Below are 14,616 nucleotides of genomic sequence, written 5' to 3'. Positions count from 1 at the left end.
TGTGTTCCTTTATAAACATCTTTAAAAAGTAAATTGTTATTTAAGACGAAACTATTCACTCATACTACACCGGTACGCAACAACAACAACAACAAAATATGTCAAGCCCAAAATCTGTTAACATACATCATGGAATAGACTCCAAATCATTTGATCAGTTGTATTCAAAGGTACTGACTACATACAGATTAATTTTGCATATATGTTCCTCTTCTTACTTTTTAAAAACATTATATCTAAGTGTTTGGTATTTCGGATATGATTATTTGGGTGTCAGCTCTTTCACTCCCAAGTCTTTTCACTCCCAGGTCTTTTCACTCCCAAGTCTTTTCCTCCCCTGACTGTTCACTCCCATTTTCTTTAAAGAGGTGACTTTTCACTCCCATTTTTATTTTGTTCTCTAGAAATTATGTTTTAATTCTTGGGAGGTCAATAAAAATTAATGATTTTGAAAATTTTAATGTTTTATGTATTTTTTTTATAATGCAGATTATATATACTGAGTATTGTGAAAATGTGTAGGATTATTTTTTTCTGAGAGGGGTAAAGATAATCTAAAATATACTTTGGAAATATTAATGAAGTTTTTATTTTTTTTTATATATATATTATTGACTGTGTTATTATTGATAAGTTCTGAAAATGCAAGTTTAATTATTAATATTCTGAAAATGCAAGTTTAGTTTGTTTTGAGTATTTTCAGTATAAAGAGGATATTGAAAAAGAGAGAGTATATTAAGAAAATACCTATTTAATAAAACTTTACTGTGATGGCCTAAATATGTAATTTAAACTGCTAAGAACTTTTGGGTTTGCATTTATTGAAATGGACTAATAGAAACTATAAATAGAGACTAAAAATGTAACTGGAAAACATTCTAACAAAATTCATACTTCACTGTATCAAAAGAAAAAAAAGAAAACTTTTGATTTTTATGTGTGTATTTTTTAGTCCTTTGGTCAAAATTTTCATAAGTCATTATAGCATTGTGTTTGATAAATTTTTAAATTGTAATAACATTACCTTATACCTTGTGAAATAATTTGTGAAACATCTTTGATATTCGGTATACTTAAAAGCTACCAATTATCTCATCACCATGAGATGTAACCTCCTTGATTAGTTGTATATTAACAAAGTTATCAATTATCACTTGTGTTTGTTTAACACTCCTTGATTGAAAGTTGCTACCCTAATCATCACCTTTCAGATCAATATCATATAGAAATTAATTGCTAACCGATTATTTTGGGTACAAACAGACAATTTGGCTACACCAGCAGACAGAAATTTGTATTGAACAAATCAGGGGATCGAGTTTAAATTGTTGTTGTGGGAGTCTTTATGGTGTATCAACCTGAATCACTGTCACAGCCCCTGTGTGACCCGCCGGCTTAATTAGCTCAATAGGGATATGGTAAACTAGAGGAGAAAAACAAGCCGCTAACTGGGTTTGGACCTCAGACCCCTTGATCCTAAGGCAGACACTCAACCAGGTTGCTGAAGGGTTAACCCAACAGCAAGGGTGTTGGAAGTAGGGCTGTCATGGATAGAAACGATATCGATGTATCAACGATATTTTTTGGTTGATCGATTATCGATTCCCATTTTAAAAAATCGATATTTTACACAGAGAAAAAAACTATATAGATAAACACTCAGACCCTCTAAAACAACTTTACTGCCTGCAAAAATGCGCCCTTAGTAACGGAAGTTGTCAATAAAGGTCATGTCTAAACTTATACCGTAGCAGTCTTTTCCAACTAGTCGGCACTACCTGTATGGGGAAATACATAAATACAAATAAAAAACATGAAAAGCAGACAATTAAACTAAAAATAACATTAACAAGAAGGTATATAGCATGTACATGAACAAATAGGTTGTTAGTCTAACTTAATAATCGAAATATCGATGTATCGTCGATATCTGTCTTCTGATATATCGGTATCGTCGATATGACAAAGACCCAATCAATGACAGCCCTAGTTGGAAGTGGCCAAATACACGACACTCCTCCCTTTTTTTACCTTTCTGGAGCTGGGCCTCAGCTGTACATCCTAACAGATTCTTTCCCATTTCCGCTCCCTCGGCAGCCTTAACCCGCACACTGAAATATCCTCATCGCCATTATGATAAACTAGAGGAGAAAAACCCATTAGCCTCCAACTGGGTTTGAACCTTAGACCCCTTGGTCCTAAGGCAGACACTCAACCACATCACTAAAGGGTTAACCCAACAGCAAGGCTTTTGGAAGTGGCCAAATACACAACAGGGATCTAGCGCAGGTCTACAGATCTTGGGGTCATGAGTTTGATCCTCAGGCAGGGCATATATATATATATATATATGTTCTCTGTGATGATTTGATAGATGAAGTTTTGGGAAGTTGGCAGTTACTTGCGAAGAACAAATTTGTACAGGTACGAAATCCAAGAGCACTGGTTAGGTTAACTGTCCACGTTACATAACTGAAATACTATTGAAAAATGTCGTAAACCCAAAATAAACAAAGTTTTTTTTTCAATTTTAAGTACAGTAGTAGTAGAGCCTGAGGTATAGTTGTCACATTTTTGTCAGTGTCCTTGTTGCAAAAGTTTTGCATCTAAGTAGGTTTCTCTCAATCTAGGCCATTCGCTTTCAAACTTCACAGAAGTATTTTGCACCATGAGGTGACCCCTAAGAACAAAATTACTTAACTGTAACTTTGACAAAGTCATGCTCTATTTTAGCTCAATGATACAAAGTATGGAGAGCTATATGTAGTATGGAGAGCTATCCTACTCCACCCGGCGCCGGCGTCCTTCCATATCCTCACCATGATTAAAGGTTCTATGCACTTACTCTTCACTCTGTTATTACTTGATAGATTTGCTTCAAACTTAAATTAGTTATTCCTCATCATCACCCATGTCGTATGGCACATGGGTCATTATCCGTCATAGCTCTCGCTCCAGTATTTCATGAATTATTCCACATTTTTACACAGATTTTGGTGCAGTTTCAGTCTATGTCAAAATTGGATTTGATGCAAACTTGTAAGCTAGTTGTTCCACATCATATACCTAAAATGTGTGAACCTGATGCTTTAATCAATGCAGAAAAGTTCAAAAGTAAACTGTTGTAATATAATGCAAATGCTTGTCTATTTCAGAGGGAACCTGTTGTATTACGAGGACTTGATATTGGGTCTTGTCGAGAAAAATGGACACCAGAATATCTTGCAGAGAAAGGAGGGACTAGAGAGGTGAAAATACATGTCTCCAAGACAGCTCAAATGGATTTTATTAACAAAAATTTCATGTATAGGTCAGAAAAATGTTTGAATTCAAGCCTTGTTTGCTTTTTAAAACTGTGATGGAAGTTAATTGAATGAAATTTTCATTAGTTAAATGTGTCACATGTTTTTGAGACTTAAAGATAAAATTTCAGGCTCCTGTACACAAAAGTGTACTACTTCTAACAAAGTTTTTTAATGGTATCTTATATTTTGTCATATATTAGCCAGTAAGAGATGTAGTATTTAACTTTGCATGTCTCAAGTTTCAGCGAGAGCAAGCAATTCTCTTTTCCTCTTTGTTTGCTTTGCGATAACATAATAATAAATAATTTGCTAGATTATCACCTTAATCTGCCTGATATTCATTATTAATACATAATTGAGCTGTGCCATGGGAAAACCAACATATTGGGTTTGCAACCAGCATGGATCCAGACCAGCCTGGGCATCCGCGCAGTCTGGTTAGGATCTATGCTGTTCGCTTTCAAAGCCTATAGCAATTAGAGAAACTGTTAGCGACCAGCATGGATCCTGACCAGACTGCGCGGATGCGCAGGCTGGTCTGGATCCATGCTGGTCGCAAACTCACTATGTTGGTTTTCACATGGCACGGCTCATATTTTTTCTTATGTAAGATAATGACTTGAAACTCAAAATATATCTTTACCATCATCATCTGCATGTGTTGTAACAATCCCAGTAACCTTAATTTGTGTTCTTGACAGAATTATGCCCCTTGGTGTATCTTCCTTTTAAAGTAAAGGTCTCTTATTGAGACATATATTCATTTTACTGTCAAATCCCCAAATAGTGGAGCGCGCTGTCTTACGGACAACTCTTGTTTCCCTTTTTAGATTTGCATGACATTATATGAACAAAGGTTCCACAATAGTTGTAACGTTTGATCATTGTTCGATTAATTTTCAGGTCTTTACCATTCAGTGAACTGGTAAAAAGGGCTTCAAAGGCAAAACAGGAAGAGCTCTTCATCGAGGAGGTAAGAAAAAACAGTTTGAAATTTATGGAAGACTGGTACCTATTTCATAAATAATTTTCTCTGAATATCATGATCATTTTAACATCAGAATTTTATATTCTAACAAAATCCTTGTATTTGGGTTGTAGAGGGTTTTTAAGTTCACATAAAATATTTGCATGCATTTATTTTGAATAGAGAAAATTACAAGCTAGCAGTGGTGTGGTAATGTTGAAGTTCAGTCTATACATATTGGGTATCTACATATATAATGGAAATGAAGTTCTTTTTTAACCTTTAACCTGCTAGCAGCAAGTGATTCTGCTTTTGCGACCAGTGCAGATCTGTACAGGCTGATCATGGTCTGCACTGTTCACTATTCAGTCAGTAAATTTTCAGTGAACTCCTCTTCAAATAATAAATGGTACTGCCCAAATTGAATGACGGACTAGTCCATTATAGAAATTTAGCAGGGTAAAAGGGAACTACTCTCACATCAGTTACTGAGTGGTTTAGATTACTAACACTGAATTACTTTATTTTCGCTGCTTTGGGTTAAAAACACCAGCTGGGATGTAGAATATGCTTCCGTGTGAGGATCAAACGCTCATAATATAGAGCTGGGGTACCTTGAATCTCTAGTCACCCTATACCCTAGATTGTGTTGCAGTGACTTTAAAACAATTCAGCATTGCCAACTCAAACACATTCAAGACATGTGCCTCTCTGGTCGCTGACTTCAAATCACTTGCTCTACACCACTGTGGGATCAATTCTTGACTGAGGTGTAGAATTCTTCATACTAGGAAAAGCCATCCAGCTGGCTTATGGTAGAACACTGTTTCAACGTAAGTGCCCATCTATGGTTGATGGGCACCTTGGATCTTCCTCCATCCTTATATTTAAGCTGGAAAAGTCGCCATTTCACCTATAAGCTATATAGTGTTGGTGTGACTCAAAACCAGACAAAAGAAAAGTGGAACACATGACCAAACACCAAATGTAAATAACTGTAATTATGTCTCCCTTCACACAGTGGTGTGGGAGACATATTGATTTACTCCTGTAACATTTCTCATCCAATCTTCACCAAACTTGAACAGAATGTATTTGCCAATAAGTCCTAAGCCAGATTTGATAACTAGCCAAATCAGCCCAGGCACTTCTCAATTATGGCCCATGAATTACTGATCGGAATCACTCATCCAAACCATCCAGACCTCAAAAAAATTACTGAGCAGAACCATTCACCCAAACCACCCAGACCACTTTGAATTACTAAAAGATTATATAGGCAATTTTGGGAGACATGTGCTTTTCTCTAAAGCAGCTCTAGTTTAAAAAAAAGTTAATATACATAATAAAGTGAAGCGAAGATATTAAGGTGTCTAAGCTTAGTTTTGTCACCATCTGAAGTTTCTTTTCATCAGTGTATATCATAGATAAATAATGAAAAAACTTCTTTACTTTTTATAGACAGAAAAATATTACCTGCGAGCACTGGGAGATGATCCGAGAAAAGACATCGCTGACATCAGAGTACAGTTTCCTGCCCTTGCAGAAGATATATTGTTTCCAGAGTTTTATCCGAAGGAGAAATTTTTCTCAAGTGTATTCAGAATTGCCTCCCCTGGATTACAGCTATGGACACACTATGATGTAAGAATTTTGTTACTCAAGGGGACACAGTGTATACTATAGTACTGTTTCCATTTACATTCAGTACCTGTTACTTTGAACAAAAAAAGAATCTATAATGTTATTAAGTTGTCCATATCTATGGATGAAAGTTTTCATTGTTTTTGAATTTCTGTAGAATCAGAAATGTTCATGGGAGAAAATTTATTGAACAGATGAAATTCGAATTTATTTTATATTTTAAATTTGACTCTTTAAGTTGCCAGTAGTAAAAGTCCTAATGGAAAAGTCTTTTTCTGGCAAATTACGACCAGTTATGCCGGTAAAACTGAATTCTCTTAAAGACCCACCACAAAATAACTTTTGTACTTCCATGGTGGTAATTATACAGGATTTTGTATGAAAAGATATAAAAAATACAAATTAGTATCTAGTTATGAGTAGAAAGTTATATACATTAGGCTGAGACAGTTTGTTTAATTGAAGTAATGTACATTAGGCTGAGACAGTTTGTTTAGGTTGAGACAGTTTGTTTAATTGAAATAATATACATTAGGCTGAGACAGTTTGTTTAATTGAAGTAATGTACATTAGGCTGAGACAGTTTGTTTAGGTTGAGACAGTTTGTTTAATTGAAATAATATACATTAGGCTGAGACAGTTTGTTTAATTGAAATAATATATATTAGGCTGAGACAGTTTGTTTAATTGAAATAATATACATTAGGCTGAGACAGTTTGTTTAATTGAAGTAATGTACATTAGGCTGAGACAGTTTGTTTAGGTTGAGACAGTTTGTTTAATTGAAATAATGTACATTAGGCTGAGACAGTTTGTTTAGGTTGAGACAGTTTGTTTAATTGAAATAATATACATTAGGCTGAGACAGTTTGTTTAATGGAAGTAATGTAGCAATATGCACAGTAATTGATGTATTTAGATAAGTTTAGACAACACTGTTCCCACAGTGTAAGATGATTACTTATCTTTGTTTTTTAAAACTATACTGAAGAGATATTGCCTGAAAAATTGTTTAAAATGAAGCTGTGGAAACACTTTAACTCAGGGAGAGTTTAAATGATCTGCCTGTCATCTTGTAGTAGAACTGTATTAATGTATACGTATGTTATCAGAATGATTTTCATGAAGTTTAAGTGGGGTTCAAAAGTAAGTTACTAGTCTGTGGTTGGTCTCTAAGTTACAAATTTACGTCAGTATGAGATTTTTATTTTTGAAGTTGACAAAAAAGTTTTAATTTATTTTTATTTGCTATTTATTTATGATTTTAATTTGCTTTTAACAGGTTATGGACAACTTCTTGATACAAGTTCAAGGGAGAAAGCGGGTGGTTCTCTTCAGTCCAAGATCTGTGAATTATCTTTACATGAATGGTATGGTGTTCTTTTGATCTTATCTTTACAGTTTCAGGTTAGAGAGTGATGAACTGTTAATTCATCTTTAAATTTTTAGTACTTCTGGGAACCTGTTCAAAATGTTGGTAAAATGTAAAAAGTAGTCCGATCATTGATTAATCATGATGAGATTCAGATGAATGAATCAGTTACTGTGAAATCATTAATATTCGTGGGGGACTATTTTTTGAGGATTTTGTGGTTGAGTCAATTCATGCAATTTAATCCAAACAAACCAGTAAAATTCCCATTCATTTTATGTTCAAAAGTTGAAATGCACGAACTCGTATCCCTAAAAAATTGGCTTGATGACCAAAAGTACGAAATTCATGCCCTTGAAATTCAATGATTTTATAGTATGACAAAAATTAGGTCTTTAAGCTTATGTTTCAAATTCTTGCCTTTTTCAACCTTTTTGACATTCTGCTGCTTTTGTGCAAATGCCAAGGAGTGATCGGTTTTTGTTAATTTGGCTAAAAGACGTTTTTACCCAAAATTCAAAGTTTGAAGCAAGTATAAAATGAGCCATGCCATGAGAAAACCAACATAGTGGGTTGGAGACCAGCATGGATCCAGACCAGCCTGAGCAGTCTGGTCAGGATCCATGCTGTTTGCTAACAGTTTCTCCAATTTCAATAGGCTTTAAAAGTGAATAGTATGGATCCTGACCAGACCGCACGGATGTGTAGGCTGGTCTAGATCCATGTTGGTCGTAAAAACCCACTATGTTGCCTTATGTAAATGAAGCCTTACTATTTTGTCAGTTTTGAGATTTTGATCAGGTGCTTGAGAATTGCTTTGGAACTTAGCGTTATAACCTTCAGCTCTGCATCATTTTATTGTAGGGATAACACATATTTTATCTGCCCCCAATTAATGGCTAATATTGCCATTTAAAACCTAATACATTTATGTATTGCAGACCAGTCATATAATTATCTGACAGCTTCTAGTAGACCCTTATTACCATTCTTTATACGTATTATAGATACTTAGACATGCCAAAGGCCAAATGCAAAACTATTGTATCTGTACATATATATAGATAACAAGATAAAATAGTATGAGGCAAAGCCCTCTATGATTTTATTTTGAAATCTTGATTGTATCAATTTTACAGGTGACAAGTCAGAAGTTTTGGACATTGATAATGTTGATAAGAAAAGGTATCCATTGTTCAGCAAAGCTGAGAGATTTGAAGTGTTTCTTGAACATGGAGATGTTCTTTTTATACCAGGTATGGAAATGATAGTCATTGTAGGCATTATTTTTCAAACATTTACAAATTCCTGACATTTACCATTCGGTTTTCACAAACCTTAAAAGTGATAAAAGCAGGCAAGTAGCCAGTATAAAAGTTTAACAATGGCATATGTCATTGAAAAGTGGTGACTATCCAGATTGTCTTATTACTGGCAACAGAAATACACAAAATGTGTATAGTTTAAAGCTAGTCAACAGCCCAATTATTGGACTAGTGTTACTGATAATTGAGACTGAAAGATCTGTCAAGTAAATAGTATTATAGGTATTATTACTGTATACCAATGAGTAGTTACTCAAAATGGATTTATGTTGTGGCAGAAGGTCATAAGCGCCTTGTATTACTACCTTCTTGCTCTAACCCCACATATCTGTAGATTTACGCCTTGTTTTATGTATATTATAAATGATAACACAGTTTCATGGTTTTCCATGACAATTTACTAAGGGGGCATACTTGCCTCTCTCACTGATGTAGGTTCAGATCCTCGTTTTGGTGTAGAGTTCTGTGAGAAAGTCGTCCAGCTATCTTCCAGAAGGTCAGTGGTTTTACCCATATCCTGCCTATAACTGAAATTATACCAGGAAGGGTACCAGGGGTCTTCTTCTGCCATTAGAAGATGGACAAGTTTGCCGTAAGACCTAAATTGATTTGAATGAAAGCATTTATTCAGAAGTTTTTCATTCTCCAATGTTTCTTCATGGTTGCATTCTTTGCCTCCAAAGGATCTTTTTATGGTGTAAATTTACAGAGAACAAGACAGTACTGATGCAAAGTCCAGGTTAAAATTTTATATTACTTAACTGCCATTATGAAATTAAGTAAGACAAACACAACATAGAGCTTTTTCAAAATATTTTAAAATCCAGCTCTTATAAATAATGGTTTTCAGTTAATATTAACTATACCATTTATTCTGTTTCAGCTCTATGGTTTCATAATGTGATATCGCTGGAGTTTGGAGTGGCAGTGAATGTTTTCTGGAAACATTTAGAAAATGCCGTGTATGATAATAAAGACACATACGGCAATAAAGACCCTTTACCAGCCAGCCGAGCTTTCCAGATTATAGACCGGGCGGTTAAAACACTGGATGAACTGCCAGAACCATACAGAGAGTTTTACGCAAGACGTTTAATAGACAGAATAGAGAAGAAAGCAGTTAAAAATTTTCCAACTTGATCTGTGTCAGAGATAATGTTAAAATGTGTAGACAAGTCTGGGGCAAAGAGGAATGAATTGTTTCTATATTGTTATATATAGAAACATACAATGCTGTATTCAGAATACAGATTATCTTGTGACCTTCAAGAAAACCTACAGCACCGCAAATTAATTAATATGGTAGACAATTGTGATTAAACCCACAATGCAAGTAGAGTACTTACAATTATAGCTGGTTTAATTGAAAAATAGCTTGACCACCTGTTTAACTCAATAGGAATAGCGCTGATCTATGTATCTGGGGTCAATAGTTTGACCCCCTGGCAAGGCGTTTGTTCTTGATAACATTTTGATAATTGACATTGTGTCTGAAATCATTCATTCTCCACCTCTGATTCATGTGGAAAAATTGGCATTTACTTGCAGAGAACATGTTGGTAATCAGTATCTAATATCTCTTTAAACGAGATTTGCTTGTTACTTCATATCAAGTGTTTCTGAATTCTACTATTCAAATTCATTGCTATATGTCTGAATATGTTTTCATATTTAAACTCTAATTGTACTTTACAAAAGCTTTTTTTTTTTTTGTTTATTGAAATGTGTCATCTTTTCATGTATTATATATAATACTGTATTAACTGGTAAATAATTGTGCTATGAATAAACATGTAATTTTATGTTATAAGGAGAGGACAACTGTAAGCTAACATAGCTTTCTGTCCAATTCCTAAAATACTGTATTGTAAATGTTTCATGCTTTTCGGAATAAAAATATGTTAAAACCAACTTTCCCATTTTCCCATAGGAATGCAATCTTTTCCCATGGGAATGAATTTCCCATGGGAAGACCATGTAATAAATTTTTCCATGGAAGTGAATTTCCCATGGGAAATATATTTGTTTCTTAAAATGATAAATCATTATATCTATTAAACTTATTCTACACCAGGCATATTATAACATGACTTGAAAAGTTATTTGTCATTTTATTTTTATGCCCCCGGCATCTACTGATGCGGGAGGCATATAGTGATCGTCCTGTCCGTCCGTTCGTCTGTCCGTTCGTACGAGGTTATCCAAATGGGACCGTTTCGTCTAGCATCAATACCCTTTACTAGAATGACTTGATACTAATGCAGATATAACCTGTGACCATTCCTCATCTTCAGACATCACCTGACCTCAGTTTGACTTTGACCTTGACCTCATTTTGGACTTAGGTTGGTTTATATGGGCCATCTCTTGGTTAACCAAATGGGACCGTTTCGTCTAGCATCAATACCCCTTACTAGAATGACTTGATACTAATGCAGATGTAACCTCTGGCCATTCTTGATCTTCAGACATCACCTGACCTCAGTTTGACCTTGAACTTGACCGCATTTTGGACTAAAGTTGCTGTGTATTGACAAGGATGCCACCGGGGGCATTAAAGCGTTTTTGAACGCAGCTTCTTGTTTTTATAAAATTTCCCATACTTTCTGTTTTCCGTTTTGTTTAGATCAAAGAAGGCTTTAAATAGAGACATTGTAGATTGTTCTTTATAAAAGAAAATTTACCGAGAACTCATAATAACTGTGTTCGTCATATTGAAAGTTAACTGTATACATTAATTTCCCTAGCGTGCAATCACAATTGCGAAGCACGAGATCACAATGGCCAAGTGCAAATTTTTTGTAGTTTTGCGCTTTGCCATTGTAATCTCGCGCTTCATAATCATAATTTTGCGTTTTGTGTTTTTCCAACATTCGCAATGGATAAGTCAAGTGTTGGAGCATGATGATGAAACACAATAAGATTATGATCACAAGCGCAAAATCGCGAAATTTTCTTTAAAATTGTTCATCATGGTCTCGCGCTTCACTGCTGTTATTTGGCTCTTCACGCTTCGCTAACATGCGCAGGTGATGCACTATTTTGCCGTCATTGCCTCGCGTGTCGCATTATCCCAAGAGAAAGCAGTGCATGACTCTCAAAGCGCAAAATCACACTGGCTTAGCACGAAATCACGATAGCTACGCGTGAAAATGTGAAATTTCGTACTGTGCCATCATGATCTCGCCCTTCACCATCGTCATTTCGCGTTTCACGCTTTTCAGTCATGGGCATGCGACACGTGAAGCGCGGGATCACGATAGCAAAGCTTGAGTTGTGGTCAAATTCTATTAACAATTATGGTAGATGTACTTATAGACATATCCTTTAAATGAAATATCTAATCGTATTCTAAAATTCATTATTGTTAGTCTATATTTCGTTATTCTTCTGTTGATATTGTTATTCAATGTCGTGCAATTTATATTCTAAGTCTTACCATTGTTATTGTATATGTTGTTATTCTTATTGTATGTTCGATATTCTTATAGTTAAAGTCATTACCACCAAATTATAACACCTTTCCCTGTCATGTAATTAACCGCGTTCTTTTGATTCTGAGTAAAAAGATTAACAAAATATCTCTTTTTGGATTTTTTTCTTTTATTTAAAAATCAAAAGTAAAAAATAATCATTCAAGCTTTTTAATACACTAAGAATTAGTATAAACAATGTTTGGAATGGAGGACGGATCTGTCCGGATTTTATCCAACCCGGAGTACATGTCAATGGCGTCCAGTAAAACGAAAGTAGAAACAAACGTAATTCAGACTGCAAAAACATCTTTGAATTAAAGTCATTCGTAATTTTAATAGTCTGTATGGGTTATTTACGATATATTTTATTGAAAGTAACCGCTATTGGTTGAAAAGCCGCCGATATTGATATTTTTTATCCATTTTGTTCGTTCGTAACAGATGCACGTAATTTTGCGAGAGCTACGGTCAGAAAATTGGCCCGAAAAAAAACTGCTGGCAATGTTCTGTCGTATAGGTCGCAGGAACTTTTTCAGGCAGCAAAATGGGTAGAAAAAGTGCGACCTATACACACTAAAATACGGTATTGTTATTCTATATTTCTTTTTTCTTATTGTATCTTAGATATTATTGTTCAATGTCGTGTCATTCATATTCTAAGTAATACCATTGTTATTGTATATGTCGTTATTCTTATTGAATCTTCGTTATTCTTATGGTAAAAGTCATCATTGTTGTTGTATATCTGATGATTCTATTTACAAAACGTGTCATTCGTATTATTTATATTTCGTGTGCTATTTATATCGCGGGAAATCTCATATACACTAAGAATAACAATAATGAATATACAGTAATAACAAGATTTAGCTTACCAAAAGGTTCCTTCTAGTGTTGATGTTATAATATGTAATATTATCAGTACAGAATAAATTATCAATTCAATTTATAATTCTATATTAAATCTTTGATAAGTAAGTAGCCTAGATCTATTTAAATAGAAATTGCAAAAGTCGCCTTATGATAGATGATAATCATAATGTTTAATTTTAGCTACTTGGCAAGTATGTTCTTGTCATTTTGTAAGTAATTACATTGTATTGAAATAGAATTATTGCGAGATTGATATATTCTGATTTCAGAGTTGTGTACAGTTGAAGAAACTGTTTCTTGTAGACCTTGATGTTCTTAATAGGTTTATGCTTGTATTACACGTCCGTGATTTTCAAACATTGTGGGAATTCCGGCCTCCAAAAATAAAGACATCCCACAAAGGCCATCGTAATTCTAAAACCAGGTGGATTTTCCTCGGTGAATAAAGACGCACCCTGGACACCATTGATTTATGAGGAGAAGTTGGCATTTACTTGCAGGTAACAAGCTGGTACTGGTACAGAATTCAAGAACACTCACTAAATTAACTGCTGGCCATTAAATTACTGAAATACTGTGTAAAAAATGTGCTTAACCCAAAACTATGTCATTACTTCAAATCTTAAGAAAGAGTGCTAGCCATTAAATTACTGAAATACTGTGTAAAAAATGTGCGTGTAAAAATGTGCTTAACCCAAAACTATGTCATTACTTAAAATCTTAAGAAAGGAATGCTCAAATTTCATATATGAAAATATGGAGGAAGTACTTTACAGTATCTATGTATACAACAAAATAAACACTATATAAACAGTATATTGTTCTAGTCTTAATAAATTATGAAGCTTATTGCATTGTGTATACTAGAACATTTAACAGTTTTCAAAGCTTCGCCTTTTGGAAGGAGACCTATAGTAATCTTTTTCTATCAGATTGTCCATCAGTCTGTGTGTCTATCCATTTCTGAAGACTTTTTCTGGGCCTTAAATTTGCACTTATTCAAGGGATTTTGTCACATCTTCACACTATAATAGAGAAAATAAATTTTAAGAGGAAGAATTTTAACAATGCCTTGCTTATTTTTTCATGATCTCCTTTTGTCAAGTTTATTTGTCCAGGTCTTAACTCAAAAGCACTGATGAGTTTATGCAAAATACGAAGTTGAGAACAGATTGGAAAAATGCACTGTACAAGAATGATAACTTTATCTAGCTTACTTTTTGAATTATTTAACTTTATAAACTTTTCTCAAAAGTATCTAAAGGATGTGAAATACCCTGCTAATTCAGTTATGATTTTTACCTCTACAGTTGGTAACATATTTCCTTCTTGGTAACGGCTCAGTAACATCATTTTGTATTTGATGAACTAGATCCTGCACAAGAGTTGTTATCACTGTCTGGATAAACTCTGCATTTTCTTTTTTTATCAATTACACATTTCTTTTAAAATGTAATTTAATTCCAGGTTGGTTTTCATTTCATTTTTAGCTTGACTATACAAAGTATGGAGAGCTATCCTACTCGGCCTGGCACCAGCGTTCTTCCGTGTCCTTACTTTAACAAGTTTTGATGCAGTTTCTCTTAATCTTTGTTATTACTGGATGGATTTACTTCAGACTTAAAATCGTTGTTCCTCATCATCACCCACATCA

General features: G+C 34.3%; 1 protein-coding gene across 1 annotated transcript; it reads left to right on the top strand.

The window, feature by feature from the left end:
* The first annotated feature begins 17 nt into the window (after positions 1-17).
* Positions 18-12,973, top strand: LOC123538442 (tRNA wybutosine-synthesizing protein 5-like). The gene is made up of 7 exons (XM_045322549.2): positions 18-170; positions 3,156-3,310; positions 4,209-4,278; positions 5,734-5,916; positions 7,199-7,286; positions 8,428-8,544; positions 9,497-12,973. Exons 1-7 carry the CDS (start codon positions 99-101, stop codon positions 9,751-9,753), a joined length of 942 nt encoding a protein of 313 aa, XP_045178484.2. The 5' UTR covers positions 18-98; the 3' UTR covers positions 9,754-12,973.
* The last annotated feature ends 1,643 nt before the right edge of the window (positions 12,974-14,616 follow it).

Source organism: Mercenaria mercenaria, chromosome 18 (assembly GCF_021730395.1).
Source record: "Mercenaria mercenaria strain notata chromosome 18, MADL_Memer_1, whole genome shotgun sequence".
NCBI classification, from domain to species: domain Eukaryota; kingdom Metazoa; phylum Mollusca; class Bivalvia; order Venerida; family Veneridae; genus Mercenaria; species Mercenaria mercenaria.
Note: the sequence above shows the minus strand (reverse complement) of the source record. Positions and strands in the feature narration are given on the sequence as shown.